General features: G+C 41.8%; 3 protein-coding genes across 8 annotated transcripts in view; 2 read left to right on the forward strand and 1 right to left on the reverse strand.

Moving 5' to 3' along the window:
- The window catches only part of MTHFD1 (methylenetetrahydrofolate dehydrogenase, cyclohydrolase and formyltetrahydrofolate synthetase 1), a 58,261-nt gene extending 48,175 nt beyond the window's left edge, over positions 1-10,086 (forward strand). For 2 of the 3 annotated variants that reach the window (XM_022570387.2, XM_089907816.1), the window contains exons 23-28: positions 1,023-1,123; positions 1,978-2,155; positions 4,472-4,579; positions 5,111-5,263; positions 8,371-8,464; positions 9,834-10,086. In XM_022570387.2, the coding sequence (XP_022426095.1) occupies positions 1,023-1,123; positions 1,978-2,155; positions 4,472-4,579; positions 5,111-5,263; positions 8,371-8,460 (630 nt within the window). In that variant the 3' untranslated portion in view covers positions 8,461-8,464; positions 9,834-10,086. Of the gene's footprint in view, positions 1-1,022; positions 1,124-1,977; positions 2,156-4,471; positions 4,580-5,110; positions 5,264-8,370; positions 8,465-9,833 lie in introns of those variants that run through there. The other variant, XR_016392191.1, reaches the window with a different exon arrangement.
- ZBTB25 (zinc finger and BTB domain containing 25) overlaps positions 2,115-25,955 on the reverse strand; it is a 49,917-nt gene continuing 26,076 nt past the window's right edge. For 2 of the 4 annotated variants that reach the window (XR_016392192.1, XM_089907821.1), the window contains one exon: positions 12,278-25,549. Coding sequence is in view for 2 of the 4 variants with exons in the window: in XM_089907821.1 (XP_089763947.1) it covers positions 25,499-25,549 (51 nt within the window). In the remaining 2 variants the exon portion in view is untranslated. Of the gene's footprint in view, positions 8,824-12,277; positions 25,550-25,955 lie in introns of those variants that run through there. The other 2 variants (XR_016392193.1, XM_089907820.1) reach the window with 2 other exon arrangements.
- Positions 16,054-20,903, forward strand: AKAP5 (A-kinase anchoring protein 5). The gene has a single exon (XM_089907822.1). It carries the CDS (start codon positions 17,140-17,142, stop codon positions 18,424-18,426), a length of 1,287 nt encoding a protein of 428 aa, XP_089763948.1. The 5' UTR covers positions 16,054-17,139; the 3' UTR covers positions 18,427-20,903.

Here is a 25,955-nt window from a genome sequence, read left to right on the forward strand (position 1 = left end):
AAATACTTAATATATTTTAAGCTTATATAATAATATACCCTTTGTAAAAAAATTAAATAATACAAGAATATAATATATATATGATTTGAGTCCCCAGTTAACAGTTGGTGCGTATCTCTCAACATTTAAAAAAATTCCATGAATATGCACATGTATTTTTGTATTTGTCCAAAAATGGGATTAATTAATCTCTTCGTAGTTTTGCCATTTCAGTACATCTTTGAGAGGTTCCATGCTAATACAGATATTCGCACTTTTCATAACATGTACCAGATACATATTTATCGAGTGTGTATATCATGATTCACTGGCTCAGTCCCCTACTGAAGGAGCTTTGTGTTGTTTGCAGTTTTCCCATGCTGCAAGCAGTGCTCCAGGAAGCGTATTTTAAAATATTTTAAAATGTGTTTCCTTAATTACTTTCCTTTAAATTTCATAGTATTTGGTTCTTAAAAATGGTATTTATCTCATTTCTGACACAAGAAGGTTTATGGTTCTAACACAACATTGTAAAGCAACTATATACCAATAAAAATTAATTAAAAAAAAAAAAGGTTTATGGTTGAGTTCATTTAAACCCGTGAAAGCATCACTGACGACTCCGTGTTTTCTGACAAATGCCACACACTATGTATGCTAGGCCCTGTCTTCTGATGGCAGGGTCTGTGCCATGCTGAACAGAGTCGGTTTGTACTGCTGTACCATATAAGTACATACAATCTATAAAACAGGGGTCATAGATATAATTTATTTAAAGGCAGCTGATTCCATTCAAACAGCAAATAAGCTATTAAGATATAGCACGATGAGGGCAGATGCACCAGCAAATCTCACCCTTTCAGGGCAGCCAGGACAGGAGCACAGCTCACCCTAGGGCTGCAGGCTCCAGCATGTCTCTGTTGGCTTGTCCTGACAGTGAGTGGCTTCTGGGTCAAGGAGACAGTTTCTCTTTTAAGAAGAACCTGCAACTGTTTTCAGTCCTGCTCTCTGACCTCACAGACCTTCCACTGTTGTTTCTGCAGAACCTGGAGCTGGTTGAAAAAGGCTTCAGTAACTTGAAGAAACAAATTGAAAATGCCAGGATGTTTGGAGTTCCAGTGGTAGTGGCTGTGAACGCCTTCAAGTAAGTATAAAGTGTAAGAGTCGAGGGGGACTGTGGAAAACGGCCAGCAAACATCTCCTGGTGCTGATTGTACAGCCCAGCTTTTAGCTTTGTTCTCTTCATCAGTTACTGCTATTGGTTATTAAGCCTGTCTTTGGGAGCTATTGATGAGAGCCTGCCATATGACAGGCACCGCATGTGTCACAGGGGACTCATCACCTCACTTGCTGAGGGTCCAGAGTCAGATTTGGCTCCTGTGGGTGCCCTTCTCCACCAGGTGAAGTGGGTAACACACAGGCCAGAAGTTAACTGTTCCTTTTGGTCTTTAAAGGCCTTTTGTGCTAAGAGAAGGTCATAGCCCTACACAGTTCCATTAGTTCACCAGGCCTGGTAGGATGTTGTCTTGACAATTTGTTAAACGTATTGAGCTGGAAGTGTTCCTGTAAGAGAACTTGTGTGGGTTTTTTAGTTATCGTAATGCTGGTTTTGGTTTTGTTCTGATGGTCTAATCACAGCAAAATAGGAAGCAAAATTTTTGAAAAGCTAGTATTTATCGATTCCTTATCATGTGCCTAGAATGTTTTAAGTACTTTGCATGTATTTACCGTCTAAGCCTCATAACATCCCAATGAAATAAGTGCTATGATTATGCCCATTTTACCCATGTGGACACCAAGGCACATAAAGTTTAAGTAACTGGCTGAAAGTCACCAAGCTAGTAAATTGTGGAGCCAGGGTTCAAACCCAGGCAGTATTACTTGATTAGTGTCTGTTTATCAGTGGGTAATTCACATGGGTTTTAATGGCAAAAACATGACAGATTCTGTCCTCTCCAGCCATCGTCAGTGCTTTAACATGAAGCGTTGCCTTTACAGGACAGATACGGAGGCCGAGCTGGACCTCATCACCCGCCTCGCCAAAGAACATGGGGCTTTTGATGCTGTGAAGTGCACTCACTGGGCAGAAGGGGGCAAGGGCGCCCTGGTGCTGGCTCAGGCCGTCCAGAGGGCAGCTCAGGCACCCAGCAGCTTCCAGCTCCTCTATGACCTCAAGGTGGGTTACCTGCTGTATGCAAAAAAACAAAAAGCACAGTGCAGTTTCTGTGTGGCTGCTTCTGCTTAGAGCCTGTGTTCAGCAGCTTCAACCTGTGGGTTTGATTCCCATGTAGGTGAGTTAACGACCACAGCCTGGACTCTCAACTCCAGACAGCTTTCTTATCAACGCACGTTGCTGCTTACGGGCAGAGGAGGGCGTCCAGGCAAGAACACCCCGGGAGGTTGGCTCACATCCTAACTTTGAAAAGACTCACAGTACAGTCCCTTTGCTGGCAGGAGAGAGAGGGTTACATATAGAAGCAAGAGTCATGGCAAATTGGCAAGGGGCTACATCAAACTCAGAAACATTTTCCCCAATATAGGGGAAAGTAGTGTGGTCCGAAGTGCACTTCCTGGTACGGGCGCTGCCTCAAGTTCAGAGAAGCACTCAGGTGCAAAACCAAAGCACCTTGGCAGGCTTCAGCATTCTTTCCATCACTGAGTAAATTATGGTACATCTGGCTCAGGCAGAAGCACTGCTTATTCTGGGATGCAGTAAAGACAGTTCACAAAAATGTTGTTATTATAGGGTTGTATTTTGTTTTCAGTTCTCTGTGTATTTCAGGATGTGATTAGACATTCAGTAGTATGCCCACAATAATTGGAAACTGTTAGGAACATGGGATGGATGTTGAAGCTAGTTCTGCTTGTATTATCTAGGCTGCTTTTTGGCTTGGTTTTTAGAAGATAATCATAAACTTTCAAAAATAGCCATAAAAAGGTAGACGGAAGAAACCCTATTACTCTTGAATTTTAACAATCTCGTTTTCTTTGCCCCTTGCAGGTAGAATCCTCTAATATCTTAGTTACAATTAATTAACATTCTCCTATTGACATGGACATTTTCCTGTTGAGCTTTAGTTTTATAGACTGGTTTGAAAACCTGTTCAACCAACCATCTTTTTAGGAAATGCCCTAAACACAAGTTTGCACACAAATACAAAGCATTTATAGGCACCCTTTCTAAGCCACATCCACAGTACCTGAATTAGGAAACTCAGTCCTTGAAGGCGAGCAGGAAGCCTGGAAGAAGTGGGGTAATGAGGACTTTATAACCCATTTCTACTTGGAACTTTTCTCTGTTCTGACAAACAGGAGGCTGCCACTTTTTGTCCTAAGCATCTGTTGGTCTTAAATCACTCTTCAACGGAAGTACTTTTGCTTCAGAAGTTCTGAATATGCCTTGGCATTTATAGAGCTCCAATTATAAGAGGCATATGAAAGTAGTTCCTGTTGGATCTTTATAAAGCTGTAATTGAATAGACAATTATATTTATTTATATCCATTATACAAAGCCCCTTCATAAATGATCACTGTTTAGTTGAAAAGAAAATGTTTATTTTCATTATTTAAGATATTTCTTTCACAAAACAAAACTCAGTGTTCTCTTAGCCTTAGTTGCTAGGGGGCATAGAGTCTGATATTGCCTAATTTCAGTGATTTGCTCCCCCAGGTTACCTGTGAGTAGCTGTCCTTCCCATTTCCTTCGGGTAGTTTCTCCCTGTGCTGTTTGCTCTGAATCCTAGTGCCTTGAGCTAGGCTCCAGGAGCATTTAAGAGGCCAGGCCCCACTTCCAAAAGCTTTGCCCTGGAGGAAGCAGCCCTGGGCTTCCTTGTTAGACCTAGAGGTCACTGGTTGGACCACTGGCCTCCCTCTGCTGCACTGTTTGCACAGGTGCCATGGAAAGCATATCCTTTCCCACCACACCCATTGCATGTTGGTTGTGTAAGTCACTAGGTTGTTTAAATATGTAGATGATCTAAAGAAATATATATATATGTAGATGGTCTTGTTTTTATAACAATTTCTAAGTAGCAGCAATTAACAATCGGTATGTTGTGTTAAAGATAGCATCTGCCTGTCCTGTACACACCAGGGGGTCTGTGAATGGACATCAGTTGCCTTAGTTCATAAACAGTATCCCAGGTCTGCTTTGACAGGAGACTGATCTTCGTTATTGAAGCATTATATTTTATTTATGAAGAAATAGTTATTCTTGAGTAGTGAGCAGTATTGTTTATGACAGTGAGGTCTTAAATACACACACACACAGTAATTTTACACCTGTGGGACATTTTCCACGTATAAAATCTGGGGCTTGGTAGAAAAAAAAGTTCTAATCCAATAAACCTCAAACTATTTGCCTGTTTGTGTATGTGTATAAAAAGTTCTCTGGCCCTTTTGGGGACTCTGACCTGGAACATGGCTGTAAGTAAAGGTTCGTGTCCTCATGGGTGTCTAGTCATGGTCTCCCCTCTCTTTCCTGTCTGTTAGCTCCCAGTTGAGGATAAAATCAGGATCATTGCACAGAAGATCTATGGGGCAGATGACATTGAATTGCTCCCGGAAGCACAGCACAAAGCTGAAGTCTACACAAAGCAGGTAGATGTTTGGTTGGTTCTTTCAGCTCTTTATCCAGCAGGCCTTGGGGTCAGAATCCCTGCATTCTTCCAGCCCACCAGGCATTGCTTCCCTCCTCTGGGCGGCAGCCTTCTCCCCTCTTAAATACTGAGCGTGGATTAGGTGGTCTGGTCCCAAGTTCTTTATCTACCCAGAGGTGGTATGTGAGCGTGGGAAAGCCATGAGGAAATATGGGGTGTCTTTATTGAGAGCCTTTAGTCGTACCTTCATGTCTGCTCCAAGCTATCATTTTTAACTGGTTATATAAATGAAAGTGAAATATTCACTTGTGGGATATGGTTGTGAGTGCTTACCTCCTTCACCCAACAAAGGTTTTTTTTTTTTCTAATCAGTAATACCTAAGCTGGAGGAGGGCAGTGATGTAGAGATGTATGTAAAGGGAGTTGGATGTTTCAAATAAATTGCAGAAGCCATATCAGCACAGTGCCCGGATGTTCTTGGTTGCGTTGCCAGCCTTTCATTTGTCCCACTTCTGTTCCTGTCTTTCCCCAGGGCTTTGGGAATCTGCCCATCTGCATGGCCAAGACACACTTGTCCTTGTCTCACAACCCAGAGCAAAAAGGCGTGCCCACTGGCTTTGTCCTCCCCATTCGCGACATCCGCGCCAGCGTTGGGGCTGGCTTTCTGTACCCCCTGGTGGGAACGGTGAGTGAGCACTGCAAGCAGAGAGCGCTGCTTGTTTACCCGTGCTTCTTAAATTGATTACTGAAGCCATCACGCAAATGCCGAATTAGCAGAGTTCATTGCTGAGGAGAAAGCTGGAGTCGGGCCCGTTACGATGAATCGTCTTGCTATGGACCATCTTGGTCTCAGTTCAAGGATGATGCTATGACTGCTTGTACTGAATAATAATACTGTTTCCCAGTGGCAGTATGACCTTGACTGAATCCAGGATGGGCTTGATTGGTAGGCTGTAGTGGTGCTTATATATAATCACAACTGACTTTTTTGGGCACCTTTCACAGACTGACTCGGTCCTCCCAACAGCCCCTTTGAGGCTCTGCACCTCCCAGGTCTTCTCGACAGGCCTGGAGTTTATGCCTGAAATTCAGGGAATGCATCATTTTTGAGTAAAGAATTTTCCCCTTAAAATGTGAGTGAACCCTGTAGATATGAAAGGTGAGGGGGTTTATTTACACTTTGAGATGATTTGATTATCAAATCTTATCTTACAGGTTTCATGCATGTTTAAGGAGGAAAATTGCTAATAGGGAGGTAGAGGAAAGCTTAAGGACATACTTGCAGTTTGGACTAACTTTGTCCCAGGGTCTGCATTGATCCTGGGCCCAGGTTCCCCCACAGATCCGCCCAGTATCCTACATCTGCAGATGGTTCTTACCGCAATACAGGATCGAAATAGTAAACTAAGCCAATACGCAAGTAAAGGAAACCAATAGACCTCCTTTTGGAGCTTCTTTCAGTATAGTAAGAAAGCAGTAGGAGGTGATATGATAGTTGAAAGTACGGAACATTAAAACTGAATCCACTTTCACCCCTGCTGGTTTTGGCCTTGGGCAGGTTATTAAAGGTGTGAGCCCTGCTCTTGTCAGCTCTCTGTGGGGCAGCATCATCGCGTCACAGTGGTGGTCAGACAGGGTGTGTGCACCAGTGCCCCTCAGCCCCTCCCTCCAGAGGCACAAGGCATGCGTCGCTCTGCTCCGAGGTTCATCAGTGCCTGGGGTTTGTAGAAATTCCCTTTCAGTAGGAACGTTAAACCATTTACCCAGCACCTCGAATACTGCAGAACGTGTGTTGTTTCCGGAGAAATTATCAGCACCTAGCAGCTGAAGGAGCAGTATTGTCGCTGCTACTTTGATGTGTGGGTGCAGAGGGGTGGCTGTAGAGACGAAAGCAAAGCTAAAAGTGTCAGGCTGGGATTTTCTCATCCAGAACAGACTCTCACCTTAGAAGCCCACCTGGACCAAGACGTTTCCGCACATAATCTAGACGCCTTAACAATTACTGTTCTTCAGGGTTTCTGATTGCTGTTGGGGCCTGAACAGGGTTCAGAGGACTTGAGAGCATTTTATGTACTAATTCAAGGTGTGGTGGCTTCTTTTTGGAGTTTTATATCTAAGTTCTTATATGTATGTACACATACTCTTTTCTTTTAAAAACATTTTCTGATTATCAACATGACCAATGTTTAAGGGGAAAAAAGTCCTCTTTGGGAAAGAGTAGTACTGATAATTCTACTAATCGCTATTTTGGGAATTATCTTCAGAATTTTCTGCCCATGTGCACATGCGTGTCTACATCAGTGGGCACCTGTCCTTCATCTTTTTTATTTTATTTATTTATTTATTTTTATTTTTGGCTGCGTTGGGTCTTCGTTTCTGTGCGAGGGCTTTCTCTAGTTGCAGGAAGCGGGGGCCACTCTTCATCGCGGTACGCGGGCCTCTCACTATCGCGGCCTCTCTTGTTGCGGAGCACAGGCTCCAGATGCGCAGGCTCAATAGTTGTGGCTCACGGGCCTAGTTGCTCCGCAGCATGTGGGATCTTCCCAGAGCAGGGCTTGAACCCGTGTCCCCTGTGTTGGCAGGCAGACTCTCAACCACTGTGCCACCAGGGAAGCCCTGTCCTTCATCTTTAGTGTCATCTTCAGGCTCTTAGGCTAGGGCGGAGGACCAGTCCCTTCCTTTTTCCTCCTTGTCCCCGCGCTCAGCAGTTGCTTATCTCTTACAGAATGTGATAACAGAGACCCATGACAGCTACCTGTAGTACGTTCTAGGAAGTATTGATTGGCGCTCAGATGTCAGAACCAGGTTTTGTGGGTTTTTTTGCGGTACACAGGCCTCTCACTGTTGTGGCCTCTCCCATTGCGGAGCACAGGCTCCGGACGCGCAGGCTCAGTGGCCATGGCTCACGGGCCCAGCTGCTCCGCGGCATGTGGGATCTTCCCGGACCGGGGCACGAACCCGTGTCCCCTGCATCGGCAGGCAGACTCCCAACCACTGTGCCACCAGGGAAGCCCTCTATGACATTTTTATAGTTAAGTTGTAGAAGTTCCACTTAAACTCTTTTCCTGTCTAGATCTGATTTGAAACTTGTATGTATGTATTCATTATAAAGGACATTGTTACAGGTTAAAAATATACTGAGTTTTCCACTTACAAGCCTTACAGATTTATATCTAAGTAGATGTTTGTCAAAGCCAGCTCTTTAGAAAAAGAAGCAAGTGTAAATAAAATACATGAGCATTGCAAGTTCAGGTTTAGAAGGCCAAATTGGACCAGTAAGAACAGTGATTGTAAAACCATCTAGATTAGGTACAGAAATGTCTTGGCCCAAGTTAAAGGATACTGATTCCGAATGTTGTGTTGCTGAAGCAAAAATAATATGGGTATCTACACAAGACTCATTAAAACAAAATTAAACAGCAGACAAGCCCTGTACCTCCTTTTGGTTTTGTGATGTGAGGACCGAGGGGGTGAATAACTGACTCCTCAGCCCCCCCAGCACCTGCCATTGTGGGACGAAGGTGGAGGCACCTCCTCAGCCTCTTATTGCACCAGTTTGTGTGGGAGCCCATGAGGAAATCTGGTGTTTGGTTTGCTGGAGGACTCCAGGGTTTCTCTCTCAGATCATAACAGGATCAGTGACTTAGTTTTTAATATGTAACATGAAGAGTGCCATTTTATGGTTAACTATAAAATAATATTCTGTCTGTGTGCCTTGAGCTTTCTAGCTGAAGGGAAGGTGAAAAAAAAATCATATTAAGTTTGTTTGTAATGCTATTTTGCATCTCCTAGATGAGCACCATGCCTGGACTCCCTACCCGGCCCTGTTTCTATGATATTGATTTGGACCCTGAAACTGAGCAGGTGAATGGGCTGTTCTAAACAGGTAAGTTGTTTCTGGTGAAAGTTCTGCTTTTTTCCTTATGAGGCATGTTTATGAATTATAGGACTCCAGCTAAAGCTATGAAAGCGCAAATTCAGTGCTTTCAAAAGATTTCTTTCCAGACATCAGTGAGGAGAGGGGGCAGTAGTGTAACCAATGAATGAAGTACTTACATTTCAGCATTTTTGGAAGGAGAGCAGAGGGTTCATCACAGTTTGGCAGCGTAGGGTGGAAAGGCGCCATCCAGTGAACTAAGGAGGGACCCCAGTGGAGGTTAGACCTCCTCTGTGGAGCCCCAGGAGGCTCCGGGCTTGGAGGTGATGGCACATTGGAGGGCAGGAGCAGCTGAAGGTCTGCATACTCTGAATAGACAGTTGGCACACAAGAGTGAGTAAATGTCCCAGAAAGTAGAAAAGAGAAGCAGGACCAGTCCAGGAGTTCTTGGGTCTTAAGTGAAGGGCCCCCAAGTACTCATCACAATGAATGGACCACCCCTGGACATATCCAGGTGAAATTTCAGAAACATCAAAGATGAAAATCCTAAAAATCCTCTCCAAAGAAGAAGAAATGGCTTTTGCCTATGAAAAAAACTGAGAATTAGCCTGAACCCCTGTCTTCTTATCAGCAGTAAAAGGCTCCTAGACAGTGGAGGAATGCCCTCCAGGTCTACGGGGAAAGATGACTTTCCACCTGTGTTTACACCCACCAAATCTATCCAGAGGTTTTCAGACACGCACAGTTTGGCACCCCGACGCCTCTTCCTAGGAAGGGATTTAGCAGTGTACTCCAGCACAGCGAAGACCAAAGAAAAGGGAGACACGGTTTTCAGGAAACCAAAGCCTGGTCTGGACTGTAAAGAAGGGGAGTCCTGACAACTGCAGGTGACCCAGAGTTACAAATCCCACATGGAAGAGGAGAAGGGAGGAATTGAGAAAGAGCAGAGAGAGCTAGAAAGACAAGGGTGTCAAAAGGGTAATTATGCAAAAGAAAAGCTCTAACATTGTTTAAGAATGTAAAGGTCCAGGTGGAAGCAAACCGTGGCCATCATCTGGGCAACTGTAAGGGTGGTTGCTCATAGAAGCACCTCTGCTTACACAGCAGAGAGACCATGTGCTAGATGCTGGGGGAGCACACAGAAATGTCATCCTGGCTCATGCTTGGTACCATGCTTGAACAGTATTCACACAGCCATAATGTAAATGCTGTGCATTGTCTTCAAGTCTATGGACAGACCCCAGAAGAGCTGGCAGTGGGAAGGGAGGTAAATGTTGACAACTTTGACAGTGAGAGAGGGTGATGGTGCTGTGTGGAAGGGAAGAGGAGATGTTTCAGCGCTTAGAAAAAACTATTTCTTGTTTCATTTTCCTTCCAGATTGTCCATCTTCAAGAAGCAACTTTGAAAGTTTGGCTAGTGTTTATTCAGGCCTCCTATCGGGAAGTGTGTGGAAGTTGAGAGAAGTCAGTCCCGGCCCCGAAGATTTTCTGAAAAATAAGTAGTGGGAGTTTTCCCAGAAGCCTTTCTTCAGTCTTAATTCCCACCATTGTGTATAAATCAACACAAATCATTCATGCACATGCCTAATTACTTTACTGCATCCATAGAATAAAAGTAAATAATTTTGCAATCTCGGTGTTCAAATATAAATTGTAGCATTAACAGACTGCTGCCCTAGCTCTGCTGTCCTGTGTGACCCGGGAGACCCCTGGGACTGAAGAAGCAAGTTGTAGTGTGTACTGTATGATACATTGTGTTTAAAGGGGGAAAGGTGCATGGCTTGTGTGTTTCTGGGAGGACAGGAGACCTCCTGAGAGGGCTGAGGGAGAAGTAGAATCCGGAGGACGTGCCTTTTTGTCATATACTTTTCTGTATTGTTCTTTTTTTTTTACACCGAGAAAGTATTGCTTACACAGGTTTTTGTCCTGAATTTCCTTAGAATTCCCGTTTCTGTCACAGCTTTAGCACCATTTTTTAAAATTTTATTTTATTTATATATTTTTTTGGCTGCGTTGGGTCTCCGTTGCTGCGTGCGGACTTTCTCTAGTGGCGGAGAGCAGGGGCTACTCTTCGTTGCCGTGCACGGGATTCTCACTGCGATGGCTTCTCTTGTTGCAGAGCACGGGCTCTAGGCAAGCGGGCTTCAGTAGTTGTGGCTCGCAGGCTCAGTAGTTGTGGCACATGGGCTTAGTTGCTCCACGGCATGTGGAAGCTTCCCGGGCCAGGGCTTGAACCTGTATCCCCTGCATTGGCAGACAGATTCTTAACCACTGTGCCACCAGGGAAGCCCAGCATTAACTTATTTTTAATAAGTCCTCAGGAAGGATGGTCATACAGCATTAACTGTAGGGTAGCTCTTTCTGCTCTGTTGGGTCAGCACATGTTTATTGAGCTTCTGCCCTGTGCCTGAGCTCTCTCTCCCTCCCTACAGGATGTTTTTTCCCTCACATGTTTTCACTTCTCTTCTTGTTCTTTATCTTCTAACTCTGTTCTTCCTCTCCCATCTTTCCTCCCTTTTCCCCTTCTTCCTGCATTGGATCCTTCCAGAAGATGTTGCATCCCCACCGGTGCCAGTGCTAAAAGACTGCTAGCATGGGCAGAGCAGTGTTTTTCCTGGTGTCCTTGGTTTTATTATTTTTAATCCCCTAGGTGTGATTGTAATAGTGTCGGTTTTGCAGTTTAAAGAAATGATGACTGCTTCGGAGGGCATATGGCAAAGGGGTCATGAGCACAGAGCCCCAGCTCCACCATGCTTTGTATACTGCCTGGCACATTGTACACACTCAGTGATGTCATTTCCTGTTCAAAAGCATCATTTGGGCCCTGTCTGCACAGAGTTCATTGTTTCTAGTGTTTTTTAAAATGTCCTATAAAACCTCATCTGGATGGGACTTTCTGGGAATTCAATTTGTAAACAGGGGAAGAAAGCAGTCTATTGTCAGACGTGGTGACTTAAAGATCACCTTAAGGAATTTAGGCTTCCTCATATCACCAAAAGCCATGTGGGTTTATTTATTTATTTAATTAAAAAATTTTTCTGGTCGCACCCCACGGCATGTGGGATCCTAGTTCCCCGACTGCACCCCCTGCATTGGAAGCCCGGAGTCTTAACCACTGGACCACCAGGGAAGTCCCTGCTGTGTGGGTTTAAATCTTTAATATTGATAGAAGTAGTGAACACAGTTGGTGGGAGAGGGTAAGTGGAGGTTTATAAGGCAAAAATTATAAACAGCCCTAATATAATAAATAAGCCAAATTGTCTTTACCAGGTATTGCTTGGAGTGAATGGACTAATGCAAGAATTTTCCTAGAAGTAAAATATGCCTTCAGTAAAAATTCAAATGGTACAATTTGCTCTTTCCACTTGGCAATATACCTTGGAGGTCTTACTCCATCAGCAGTTTGGGATTCATCTTGTTTCATATGGCTGTGGAGTATTTAAACAGTCCTTCTGATGGACACTTAACCATTGTTTCATGGTTTGGTAGCTACAGGCCCAGGCTGTGGGTGAATAGGGACCAGGATGGGAGAAACGGTATGATCAGTAGAGATCAGATAAATAAGCAAGTGATTTTATTGGCACGCTGTATCTGGTGATGTTAACAAGGTAAGCTGTAGGTAGGATAATTTCTCATCAGATTGGAGATATATTTAGAGCCTGTTTCTCATTATATAATGAAAAGCTACTAATTGAGTAGCAGACAATGATATGGGTAATAACTTACTAACTGTCACAAGTGAGTTCAAGGATGACAGGTTTCTTTCATGTATGAGGTACTGGATACATTTTTTTTTAACTCAGATATGGCATCGGGTTCTAGTTGTATTCTAAAGAAAAACGACAGTGCAGTATCTTATTTATAGTTCTGTACTCTGTGAGTGTGTGTGTGTTGGAGGTTGGAGATGAGTTATATGTAATACACCTTACAGAAATCTGCCCTTCAAATACAAAATCAATTCACCTCTTACCTCAAACCACTCTTCAGTTCCCTTTCAGTAGTCGGTTTTTTTTTTAAGAAAAGCAAGTGGGATAAGATCTTACAAGTCCTTAGGATAGCCTTTATTGCTTTTAACCTATCGCTGATTTCATTTCCAGTTAGTTCCTAATAACACAGCTATTCTACCCTGTCTTCATCTAGATAAGCTCATCTTATTTTTGCCTGAAATTGTTGCAAACTCCCAGATCTGCTAGATTTGAGAAAACTTGGATCTCAATAAGTAATTGCATCTCAGTTGGTTATGAGTGGCATGGATTTCTTTTGGCTTGTTTAAAGTTCAAAACTGACAGTAAGCAGGGTTAGTAACTCATCTGGGGATATAAAACATCTTCACAGCCTGGTATTCAATGAATGAACAAAGATAAATTGAATTCTTAATTATAACTACTATAAATTAGATGCTTATGGATTTTCCTGTTTTACAGCTCTTGTCTCTAAGATCTTGACAGCTTAGATTCAGCTTTGCTGTTGTGTCCTAATAGTGCTTTGCTTAATAAGTTTCAGTGGAAGCTATAGAAACTTAGAGGTAAAATATATTCCTGGAAAAACATCCAAAAATGGGTAACTGAGGTTTACTCTCAAAGATCATGATCCTATTGAAGAAAAGAGTTAAGTACAACTACTTTTCAGTAGTTCTTCCCTCCATCTTAATAGGTTCTTCATCTGCCTGGGAGGGGCCAGAGGAGAAGGCAGGAATTGTGCATCCCACGGGACCTCACCTCTGGAGCTCCCAGGAATGCCGTTGTAGGTAACATTAAGCCCACTCTCATTGTAACACCTTTCATTAGTGTTAAATGCATTGTACACAATGGATTATGTGTACAAATAAATGCTTATGGTGCTTTTCACTAAGGCTAGGAACTTGTTTAAAGACTCAAAATGTGTGAAAATACACAGCCTGCCTAGTCAGGCAGGAGGGTAGATATTGCCTGTGCCCTTTGCTCTGATCAGGACTGGAATTGTGAGGAAAGCTGTCTCCTATTCTCCACGCCCTGCTTGAGAGGAACAAGGTTAAGCAGGCACCTAGGAATATCCTGAAGGGAAACATGGATAACTTGTAAGCTACTTATTCTTGGAAATATATATAAGGTATAAAGGATGGATGGGGCTGGGTTCCTGTGTTCTGACCTCGATGGCACACAGGTTGCATCATCTCTGCCTGCCTTCTAGATACTTATGAAGACACGGGTTTGTGTCTTGGGCCTCTGAGAGGATTTGGCAATGAACCCTTTGATAACCAAAACTTTTCCAGGAGTGGGTTTGGGTGTAATGAGGTTTTTCTCTCTCAGTCCATGTAATTTTCTCGCCAAACGAGATTCACTCTGCACAGTTTTGAATCCTACTTTGAAAATGTGGTATCTGCTGTGACTTAAATATTCAGTGGGGCGATTTATACTGGGAGTGCCATAATTTAAAATTGGATTTTGCTACTTTGCGTCTGAGAAAATGGGAGGCTTATGACCCTGGTCCCCTCCCCATCTGCCAGCCCTCTCTTTCTCGGTGGCCCCCGATGTGGTCGCGCGCCGGGGATTCGCGCCAGGCTGGGAGCGCCTGTGGCTGGGCGAACTGCTCTCGGAAAGACCTCCCGATCACCCCCTCACTCTCCCCCGCGCCCACCGCCCCTAGCCCGGCCCCGTCCCGCGCCCGCACCCTCCGCGCTCATTGGTGCAGCCGGCTGTCTGTCCCCGCCCTCTGGGGGAGGGGGCGCCGCGGGGCTGCGTTCTCTGCACAGGGCTGCTAGCTCCGGGTGCGACCGTGGCTTCCCGCCTACCCGTGCGCCCAGCCCAGCGAGCGCCCCCGCGACCTCGGCAACAGCGTCGGCCAGGGACCCCGGCGCCCGCGGTAAGTGAAGAGGGCGAGTAGGTTGCAGGTAAAGGGTGCGGACCGGTGCACCTGCGCGGAAAAGTGGGCGGGAGGTGCCCACTGGACACCGGGAATCCGGGCCGCCCGAGGTGGCCGGAGAATCGGGAAGGTCGTTTGTCTGCAGAAATCTCCAGCCAGCGCGACCCTCAAAAGCTCTGCCCACACCTATCCTCTGCGCGTTACAGCTCGTGTTGCTGGTAGCTTTTTTCCTTCTTTGCCCTTTTGGGGGAAAATAGAGTGCCGGGTTCCTGGACATTATAATTGTGCAGATAGCTTGAAGCTGGGTTATGTCTTCCACGCTCGCCCCAGCACTTTCCTTTTTGAGTACTTTCTGTTACGCTCTAGCTCCTGCCATAAGGCGATTCAAGCCGAAGGAGAGACGCCCTTCTCCAGGAGAAAGCTTCGTGGTCCACACCTGGCGCTGGGAGAGATTCACTGCTTTCCCCGGGAAGTGGCTGCTCTTTGCCTCCGTGCTTCTCTGCACACGGGAAAAGGGGAAGGGGTATTTTTTGTGGCAGTAGACTTGCGATTCTATCAGGAAATTACAACAGGGACTTTAAGATTGCCCAGGCGGTAAAACTATTTGTGCAGGTTAAGGGAGAATCAATTGCAGTCTAATGTCCTGCAAAGTTTTAGTATCTACAGGCTGCATTTTCCTCATTTCAGTTAGGTTTTGTTTGGGTATTTATTTCTGCATCATGATATACATTTAAGTGAGCTTCTCAAGCAGTTGTCTTTGGGCAATCCAGGTTAGTTTCAAATGATACATTCCTAAACATGATCCGATTTCAGTATTTCTATTAGCTATACAGCCTCTGGTTAATAAAAACTCTCAGGCACTGAGAACTCACGAGAGGTGACGAGACTTAAGGAGCTATAATCAGCTGTGGTTCTTGTGCTTATGGAAACATCATATGAGGAGGGACACTGTAAAATGTTCATATTTTAGTTCCATCATTGTTCTAGGATGACTTTGCCTTTCTGTCAGGGGCATGGAGTATGTAACACTCAACCTAAGAGAATATTTACTTAGATCATGAACTGATTTTCAGAGTTCCAATTCCTTCTGTGGTTCACAGAATCAAGAGCTACCCAAATAAACCTTCCAACAGTGATGGATTTACAAAAAAAAAAAAAAACAGTACAAAGAAAGAGTCCCTTTGCTTATTTTAGGACATCCATCAACTAAAATTCTTAGGATTTTTTTTTAGGTGATCACCTCACGTCTCTATTCATTGGTACCCTCATACCATTCTGTGGATTGATTTAAAATATACCTTTATATTTATATGTAACTGATCAGTTTGCCAATTGCATATCTTATCAACTTATTTCTGGCTTTCAAATTAGTTCCAGAACCAAGAAAATAAAATATAAAGAACTGCAAAAGCTTAAATTTTAAAATAGCAAGAACTCAGTCTAGTCTTGGTTCAGTTATCCGTTGATGGGCTACATTATGGTAACACAACCATTTAAGCAATTTTTAAATTTTTTTGACTAGCGAGTCTAGTGCAGATTAGCATCTCCAAACAATTCATTTTTCAGATGAAACTCTTAAAACCCAGTTCCAGAGGACGGGCTTTAGAAACAGGCAATCTTGGGTTGAATCTGAGCTCTGTTATCGATTAGCTGTATAATCTAGAGCAAGGTACTTAACCTCTCTAGGCCTCAATTTCTTCATCTGTAGATGGTGATACCACCACCTACTCTGTAATGTTGTGGGAAGATTAGAGATGTATGTAAAAGTGCTTATTAGCACTTCCTGATAGACAGGAGTTGCTCAATAAATGTCAACTATTATTACCATTCACTCTGACCTTCAACTATGTGCTTATTATGGAAAATGTCTGAACTGCAGATACTTAGAAAAAAAAGTCAAAATTACACAAACAGATTTAAGAGTGGAGAATGACAGTAATGTTAAAAATTTCCCAAGGCATGTATGAAAAGTAGCACCTCCTTCATGGAACATACATTTTTAGAACAGAAACCTTATGGTATAATGGAAAGAACATTAGAGAGTCAAAGTCTTCAGTTCTAACTATGGCTATGACCTCATCTAATTGTGTGGCTTTTAGCAGGCCAGCTGCCCACTCTGGAGCTCAGTTTCTTCATCTGGCTCAACTTGAATAATCTCAAATAATCTCTAAGATCCTTTGCAACTTCAGAGCTCTTTATTGCATTAATAAAAATTACACCCTGCCCTTCATTGTTTTTTGTTGTTCATGGTGGTGGTGGTGGTTTTTGTTTGTTAACTTGCAATTCAGAGTCATAAACGATTCGTAAAGACAACACAACTCCAGAACTGATAAAATAATATCAGATTTGCAGAGTAATCCAAAATGAAGTTTTAACAAACAGACAGCAAAAGAAATTCACACTGAAATCTTTTGGATAGGGCAAAAGTAAACCCCAATTTTTATTCTCCAGTCATTTTAGTAAGTTATTATATGGGAAACATGCCCAATAGAACCATATGCATTCAACTGAAATAGTCTCTATAGAAAACAGTAGGCTGATGGTGAAATAAAATACCACTCTCTTTTCTCTTATCAGGTTGACCCTTAAATAAAACAAAAATCTATCCAGTAAAAGGGCTTTCATGAAGAAATTAAAGAGAGAAATTACAAGTGATAGTGAAACAAGGCATTTTTATAACTGGAAAAACCACCTAAAACAACTGTATGGAGTAAGACGAAAGGAGTGATTACATTGGGAAGAAATTTTACTTAGTGTGATATTTTTGCCTATTTTTTGTCATAAAAGGCCGCTAAGGAAGAGAGGATATAGATTTCTAGAGAAAGAAAGAGTGTAATATAAAAATGGAGATCACAGTTCCTGAAATACAAGTAGAAAGCAAGGATGAGAAGAGATCAGCAGAAGTTAGTCCTCAGAATGAGAGGCAGGAGGAAAAAGCATCGACGCTTTGCTTCAAGAGAAGAAAGAAAGCAGCCAAAGCAATGAAGCCCAAAGCTGGCTCTGAAGCTGCTGATGCAGCAAGGAAGTGTCCCCCAGAAGCTGGAGCTTCTTATCAGCCAGAGCCCCCCGGGGGGGCCTGGGCTTCCATCAAACGCCTTGTAACACGCAGCAAAAGGTCAGATTCTTCAAAGCAGCAAAAGCCCTTTGAGGCCAAAGTGCAACCTGAAATCAATGCTGAGGATGATAATTCTAAAAAAAAGGCAAAATCCAGACTCAAGATTCCCTGTATAAAATTCACAAAAGGGGAGAAAAGAAGTAATCATTCCAAAATTATAGAAGACTCAGACTGCAGTATCAAAGTCCAACGACAGGCTGGAAGTTTGGATACAAAAACTCTGACCCAATCAGATGACCAGGCAGCAAAGACCAAGTCGAAGCAGGATGTAAGGGAAGATGTCTCACAGAAAGGGAGCGATGAGGTCTGTGAATCAAATGTGAACAACAGCATAACTTCTCCTGGAGAGAAAGTGATTTCAGTAGAACTTGAGTTAGATACAGGGCATTCTGCTATTCAAACAGGAACTCTAATCCTTGAAAAAGATATTGAAACGCTTGAGGAAAAACAAAGCATTCAACCTCAGCAAGCAAGCCCACTGGAAACTTCAGACACAGAACACCAGCTCCCAGTGGTTTCTGATGTCCCTCCCTCACCTGCAGTCCCAGATCAACAAATTCTGGAAGAAGCCAGAAACAGTATCCTAGAAAGTGGACCAGATTGGAAAGACCGTGAAAGTAAAGAGACTGTTGCTGAGGAGAGCAAGCCGAAAGATACTGAACTGAGCCAGGAATCAGATTTTCAAGTAAATGAAATCACTGCAGAAAAACCCAAACCAGAAGAAAGCAAAAGAATGGAGCCAATTGCTATTATTATCACAGACACTGAAATCAGTGAATTTGATGTTAAGAAATCTAAAAATGTCCCTAAGCAATTCTTAATTTCAATCGAAAATGAGCAAGTGGGGGTTTTTGCTAATGATAGTGGTTTTGAGAGTAGAACTTCAGAACAATATGAAACACTCTTAATAGAAACAGCTTCTTCGCTTGTCAAGAATGCTATCCAGTTATCTATAGAACAGCTGGTTAATGAAATGGCCTCTGATGAAAATGCAAAAAGCAATCTTCTACAGTGACTTAATTTCCATATCATGGGAGGGAAAAAATGCTTAATGGTAAATTATTTTACATATTTGTGGCATTTCTTATTCAGTAACAAATGAGAGATTTAACATCTGTAGAATTTAAAGGTACAATTCAAACCCAGAAGTGCTAAAGAATTAAGTTGTAAAACCCTCCCTTATCACTGACATGTAGCCACTTCTGGATTGGAGGAAGTCAGTACAGATTGCAATGAAAAGTATTATCCAGGAAATTGCTAAAATCGTTTGTGGAGATTAGACTGCCTGGGAGAAGCAAGATGTATTTATCGAGCACTTGCCATATGCCATAAGCTCTTTAATGTCCTCTGATGTCACAAAGCCTGGTTTCTTTTAAAAGTTCAACACTGTGTATAGGTTAACATCGCATTCTGTTTTCAACAACTTTTTTTTTACAGTGCACTTTTATGTTGTATAAAATGGTGATAAGGTGAGCTATTTTTGTGAATGTGTGACTTATAGCTGTTATACTCCTAGGTAGTAGTCTTACCTCAAAAAAATACTGCAGGGCTTCCCTGGTGGCACAGTGGTTGAGGGTCCGCCTGCCGATGCAGGGGACGCGGGTTCATGCCCCGGTCCGGGAGGGTCCCACGTGCCGCGGAGCGCTGGGCCTGTGAGCCATGGCCGCTGAGCCTGCGCGTCCGGAGCCTGTGCTCCGCAACGGAAGAGGCCCAACAGTGAGAGGCCCGCATACCGCAAAAAAAAAAAAAAAAAAAAAATACTGCAAACCAAAAAAATAATAGTTTGATTAAACATGAGTGGTTTTCTAGTCTTGCTCAAGTTCCTTACAAAAGCCATTCACAAATTACTTCAAACAGGCAAATAATTATCAAGTGCAAAGGTGTGGAAAGAGGGAGTGCATTTTCCATCTCCATCTTTTTTCTGCCCCAAGCAGACCTGTATAAAAATCCACTTGCGCACGCAGGCTTCCCTGGTGGCGCAGTGGTTGAGAGTCCGCCTGCCGATGCAGGGGACACGGGTTCATGCCCCGGTCCGGGAAGATCCCACATGCTGCGGAGTGGCTGGGCCCGTGAGCCATGGCCGCTGAGCCTGCGCGTCCGGAGCCTGTGCTCCGCAACGGGAGAGGCCACAACAGTGAGAGGCCCGCATACTGCAAAAAAAAAAAAAAAAAAAAAAAATCCACTTGCTCATGGGATCATCTGCTGAAAAGCTAAAAACAAAAAACAGGGCTTCCCTGGTGGCGCAGTGGTTAAGAATCCGCCTGCCAATGCAGGGGACACGGGTTCGAGCTCTGGTCCAGGGAAGATCCCACATGCCGCAGAGCAACTAAGCCAGTGCACCACAACTACTGAGCCTGTGCTCTAGAGCCCGTGAGCCACAACTTCTGAGCCTGCGTGCCACAACTACTGAAGCCTACGCAGCTAGAGCCTGTGTTCCGCAACAAGAGAAGCCACCGCAATGAGAAGCCCGTGCACCGCAACAAAAGAGTAGCACTCGCTCACTGCAACTAGAGAAAGCCCACACGCAGCAACAAAGACCCAACTCAACCAAAAAATAAATAATTTTTAAAAATTAAAACAACAAAAAGTGGATTATTTTCCATCCAGGAGAAGACAAACTTCCCAAGTAACAAATTACCACATGTAACACACGATTCATCTTGCAAGATTAAATCTCTGGAGACTGTATTCATCAATCTCTCCTCAAAGAGGGGAGAGTGGACTCAAAGCAAACCTGGCAGTAAAAGTCATAGGAAATCATAATAATTTAGTGAAAATATTCATGCTTGGCTAAGAATGAGCCAAATACATCTTTCATTGTGCCTATGTGTTGAGAGACACCAGTAAAAATTTTACACGGATATTGAAAATAAACTTTTTCATCAGTACTTTTAGTCCAGCTAGTCCCTTACAAAAAAAAAAAAAAAATGAACTTAATATAACAATGAGAAGGGCTTGTTTGCATTTTATTGTTATTTAAATCATCGATCTCAATGATTGTCATATTTTTTGAAAAAATAAGTAATTGTTTCAACCTTTCCTTGTGTGAAATGGCCCTAATACTGCAACACACTTCCGTACCTCACAGGTCAGGGTTCCTATTGTACAGTCCTCCACTGTCTAAACTGAGTGACAGTGTCACTCTGAAAGTAGATGAAGTAATGAAGAGCTTTTGCTTGAGTTGTAAGGTATTTGTACATTCTTGGAGAAAAGAATGTACATTAGATGATTTCAAATGATCTGGTGACTTCCTGCATTATTTATGGATTGCATACAGAAAGTATGTGCTAATTTGTCCCATAGAATCTTTGTTTCTTCCTGTAAGTACATATTGAGACCTCTGGCAGAAGAACCTAATCTGACTTTGGAACTGAACCAGATAATGGATATTATTAGCAAGATTCTTTGCTGAAGTGTAAATGTATTCCCCGTATTCCCCCAGATTTTCCTACCTTCATGCTTATAACCCTGGGGGGGTGGGGTGGGAGGAAGAGGGAAGCTACCAAAATCCTTCAGTTTCACAAGATGAAAAGTGGATCTTTCAAAACATGACCCAAGAAATCAATTTCATTTAATTGTATAATTTTTAAACATTTTTTAAAAAAAGAATGCTAAGTCATCCTCCCTAAAAACTCTTTTTAATTCACTATATGTGGTGCTAATGGACTTGGACAGCTACCAGCAACTACATATTTAAAAGTGAGCAATTTAAAAAGACTGATTAAAGTTGGTGCATTTAACAGTGTTTCGAAGAATCCTGCCTTCATTTACTGCAAGGATGGCTCAAGCCATATACTTTCATTGTAAATTTTTAGTAATTTCTCATGAATGAGCAAAAAGTATAGCATTTACCAGTTATTGAAAATATTTTGAAATGTGCAGGTATATTTATTTGGGAGTTTTAAAAACGTGAGGTAAATATGTGTAATGAAATTCTTCTAAGAAAGTAACATTTTATCTAAGTAGTCCTAGGTTTCTATTTTTTTCCACTGTGGTGTGGTACATATTTGGTTAGAATGTATTATAATTGATAGTTTTTGTGATGAAATGTGTACTCTATTTGCATTCATTCTTAAGTGGTTTCTCCTCAGTCTTTTCTATTGAGATATCTGGTGAATTAAATAAGTAGGATCCAGTTTGAAAAAGGATTCCAGAAATTAATTGGTCTCAATCTGATTATATCTGCTACATGGCCAAATCCTACTACTATGAATTGCAAGGTGATCTAAATTGTTTTGTTGTTATAGAAATAATTAGGAATCAGATGACTTAGAAGTTTCTCATAAAATTTTTTTTTATTTTAATGGTATTTATTTTAAGCAATTTGACCTTATATGCAAGACATTAAATGAATATAAATAGGTTCTTATTCAATTCACATCCATTTGACAATATTAAAATATCACTTAAAAGGCAATTTAATAACACCACATTAATTTTCCTTTAAATTTGCTGCGGTATAAATGCTGCTTTTAGTGAACATTTATTAAGTAGCTGGGATTCAGTTTCTCTTTGAACTCAATTTTACAAGGCTGGTTGGTTTATCAGGTAACTTCTTCAGCACATTATCTTCCCCCTTTTAAGATTCAAGTATTATTCAGTTTGCTTTACAACAAGCGAATACAAAAATCCTCCTCTATTTTGTGTAGCACTATTCACTTAACATTTTCTCAAAGTACTTTATAGGGTATAAAAATAGTCCCTGGTCACATTTAAGTAAAGGTAGCAGAAAACAGAAGAACATTCAAAGAGGAATCATGTTCCCTGCCACCTCCTCCACCTAAAGGAACAATAAGCATTTGGCACAAATGGAGTTCTTCAGAAAAGCTGTCAGCATAATTTTCTTTGAAGATAATCCATCTGACAGTACGAAGTTTGTGATCTTAATTGGTCTACTATTTAATGAAGTCTTAAAAACTCTGATTTATTTCTGAGAGATTACGTTATTTCACCAATATGTGTGAATAGCCTTCCAGCTAAAGGCTTTTAGAAATAATGGATCATGAGAGGGCACCAGTCGAATCTGGCTTCTGCAAAAAATCCAGAGTTAACTTCATAAGTTTCTAACTTCAAGTTGCCTTATTTTTTATAGTTAATAATTAATTTGGGGGGGATTTACAGCAGAATTAACATAATTATTAGGCTTTAGAATCCCATTGTTTGACAATACCCCTTTAATGTCAACTTTATTCAAATGTGTGAAGTCTGCTTTCTAATTTCACCTGATACTCAATACATTAGGGGTGGACTTTTCTGCCTGCCCTTTCTGCATTTTTAAACATCTTCATTTAAGGTTTAGCGTTTCTTAGTTTCAAATTCCTATGATGTTTTATTGCTTCACAAACATGAAGTTTCTCATTATACAGAATTCAAAATTTCAATATATAGTACATTTTATGGCACATTTTTGAAGTTTTTTTGTAATCCTTACTTAGTTACAAAAAATTAACAGAAAGAAACTACTTAAATTTAGATTAAATTTAATTTATTCAACATGTGTTGGGTATGACACATGCCAAACACTGATAAAGGGCACAGGCTCCCTGCCCTCGAAGAGCTCAACCTAGGGAGCCGCAGCAGCTGAAACTTGGACAGGGGTTAAGGCAAAGAACCACAATAATGCAGCATCGTGAGTGCATGGAGACTAAAGAGAAAGAGATTCATTTTGTCTGGTATGGGGAGATGGTCATATAAATACAGGGGCAGTTTGATAGCATTCGGTTGCTAAATAGCTTAAAAGTATATTCCTTCTGATTTGTGAACAGGTGCAGAAAAAAGCCTGCATAATGTTTCATATTTATAGTAGTTCTTTGTAAAAATGTTAAGTGGATGAGCTATTATGAAAGCAGAAGTTCCAATTTGTATTTCTCATTAAAATTAGTACTATATTATTGTGGATCAGATGCGAATATTAAAGAAATCATACTCTGTAGAAAAAAGGTTTCAACCTGAATTAATATATGTACTGTTAATACAAAATAAATGTTATATTGGCTCATGTTTATTTTATTTATCCAAATCTTTTAAGAGAAACGTGGTATAGTACATTAATTTCCTAAAACCATAAAGATCACACTGATTGAAACTACTGAGTTAGTACCGCCAAAAGTTCTATTCTCCTGAGTGTTGGCCAAACTTTACAAGACATGCCTAAAAGAGCCCACCTCCAGCAAAGAGAAACACAAACACCTCTAACTTGAATTCAATTTCACTGAAATAATTCCATCTAAAGGGCAATTCTGACCTTGATGCCATCTATGAACTTGACAGAAGTGTACTTGTTTTCATCGTCTCTTGCTATCGTCACTAGTTGTCTTTTCTGTGTTAACCTATAAATTGGTAATAATCTGTATGGTTTTCCAAATTACTAAGCGATCTTTATGTGGAAATGCTTATTCAGATGGTGCCTGCTAAAGCTGGGTGTTTCAAAAGTTCTGTGTTTATTAAGACACTGATTTTCTTCCCTTAACATCAGCAACCCTGTTTTTTTTTTAAGCACAGCCCATTGACAGTAAATAGGCACTATGAAAGAATGTGCTTTCCAAATCTTGGGACCAATTTAAACTTGACAGCGTCTTAAAAGTCCTAAAACTAAACTTTGTTCCAAAATAAAATGTCCTGTTAAGGTACACTGTACATAGGGTATTTAATATTTCACACTTTGCAGAATTTAAAAAATTTTATTAAATCACATCTTTCTAATTTAAGAGAAAAGTACATAACCTTTTGCAACACTTGTCCTCTCAGGCAATTCTGCCCTTAACACTGAATTCTGGAGTTCCCAATCCCTTGGAGAAGTACACACCTTTCTTTTCTTCCCTGAAGCTTGAGATCACTGGAGGCTAAGTTCCTGAACTTAGGGGAAAAAGCAAGTATATGTATATATGTACATGAGCACACTATACATTCACAGAAAATCCTCAGCAAAGCTGGGCACAGACACCACGAACAATTAAGGAAAACCTACGTGAGGGGAGGATGGTGGCTCCTAGGTTGGGAAACTCCCAAGCTTAAAACTGTCTCTGTAAATTCCAAACTATCATAATAGCAATGGTAGTGGTGTCCAGCAGTTTCTGCATGTTAGCAAGACGAGACGCACTTTCCTCACAATTTGTTTCGTGGCTAAACTCAAATAGGACTTTTGGCCTTATCTTGATATTTATGACAGTGCAATTATAGGGCAGAGATTTAGCCTTTCCTACACTTTTCACAGCTATACTTGTTGCCATAAAAAACAGGCCTTCCAATTCCATATTCCTGGGAGATAGGGAGCACAGGGTGACACAAAAGCAGATGCAGTCATTTGTACACTTGTACTCAAACCTTTTATTCCCAAATCCCTACTTTGACATCTGTACCTTCAGAACACAGGAAGGTCCAGTCAGTATAGCTACAAGTGGGTCTCTGGACCATATCTGTGATCAGTCACAGGTAAGAGTAATGCAGCTACAGGCATGCATGCTCAAACCAATCAAATATCCTCATATATAAATTACAATGCAGAGGTTCCATGTGGAATAGCCATTTGTGGCATAAAAACTTAACTAGAGGACTTCCCTGGTGTCGCAGTGGTTAAGAATCTGCTTGCCAATGCAGGGGACACAGATCCCACATGCCACAGAGCAACTAAGCCCGTGTGCCACAACTGCTAAGCCTGCGCTCTAGAACCCGCGAGCCACAACTACTGAGCCCTCGTGCCACAACTACTGAAGCCCGCACACCTAGCCGGTGCTCCACAAGAGAAGCCACCGCAATGAGAAGCACGCGCACTGCAACGAGTAGCCCTCGCTCGCTGCAACTAGAGAAAGCCCCCATGCAGCAACAAAGACCCAATGCTGCCAAAAATAAATAAAATTATTTTTAAAAACCCAAAACTTAACTAGAGTATTTCTATCCCCCTGATCAAAATAACTGGTTAGAACTCTTCTTGTACTCTGTGAAGGCTAACATGCACGGAATGCCAAAATAATTGGGTCACTCACTATTCAATTCAGGTGAAAAAAAGTCAACCTTTCAGATGTGCCACAAACAGCCTTATCAGTAATTTGGCTTATTTCAGAGTGAATTTCAGAATTACCTTTTTAGTTTCATGGGTTTTCTTCTCTATACTCAATATCTGGCTGGTGTTTTTTTCTGACCTATGGAAGGATTAAAAGTGAATGATAATCATCATGGCTCATTAAGCTCCAAGACTTTCTATATTTATCTGGGTGGTCTTAACCTTTTTTTCATTAAGGTACAATTTACATACAGTAAAATACACCCTTTTTAGTGCACAGTTCTACACATTTTGACAAACACATAGTTGTGTCACCTAGAGAGTATTCATTTTTTCTTATTCTGATTTCATTGTTCTTTATACCACCTGTGTATTTTAGTTTAATATAATTTCCTGGCTGCATCAGTGAAAACTGCTACTTGCTGCAGAAATTCAAAATAAGGGCTTCTTAGACTCAACATTTAAACCAGGATAAGGAAAGGCACGGCTGCCTTGCACAGCTGTTCAAACTATACAGCCCAACTCCAGAAGCACACATTTGGTGA

This window comes from Delphinapterus leucas, chromosome 2 (assembly GCF_059928025.1).
Source record: "Delphinapterus leucas isolate spDelLeu-1000000601 "Yukka" chromosome 2, BTC_Dleu_Yukka2, whole genome shotgun sequence".
In the NCBI taxonomy this organism is placed as follows: domain Eukaryota; kingdom Metazoa; phylum Chordata; class Mammalia; order Artiodactyla; family Monodontidae; genus Delphinapterus; species Delphinapterus leucas.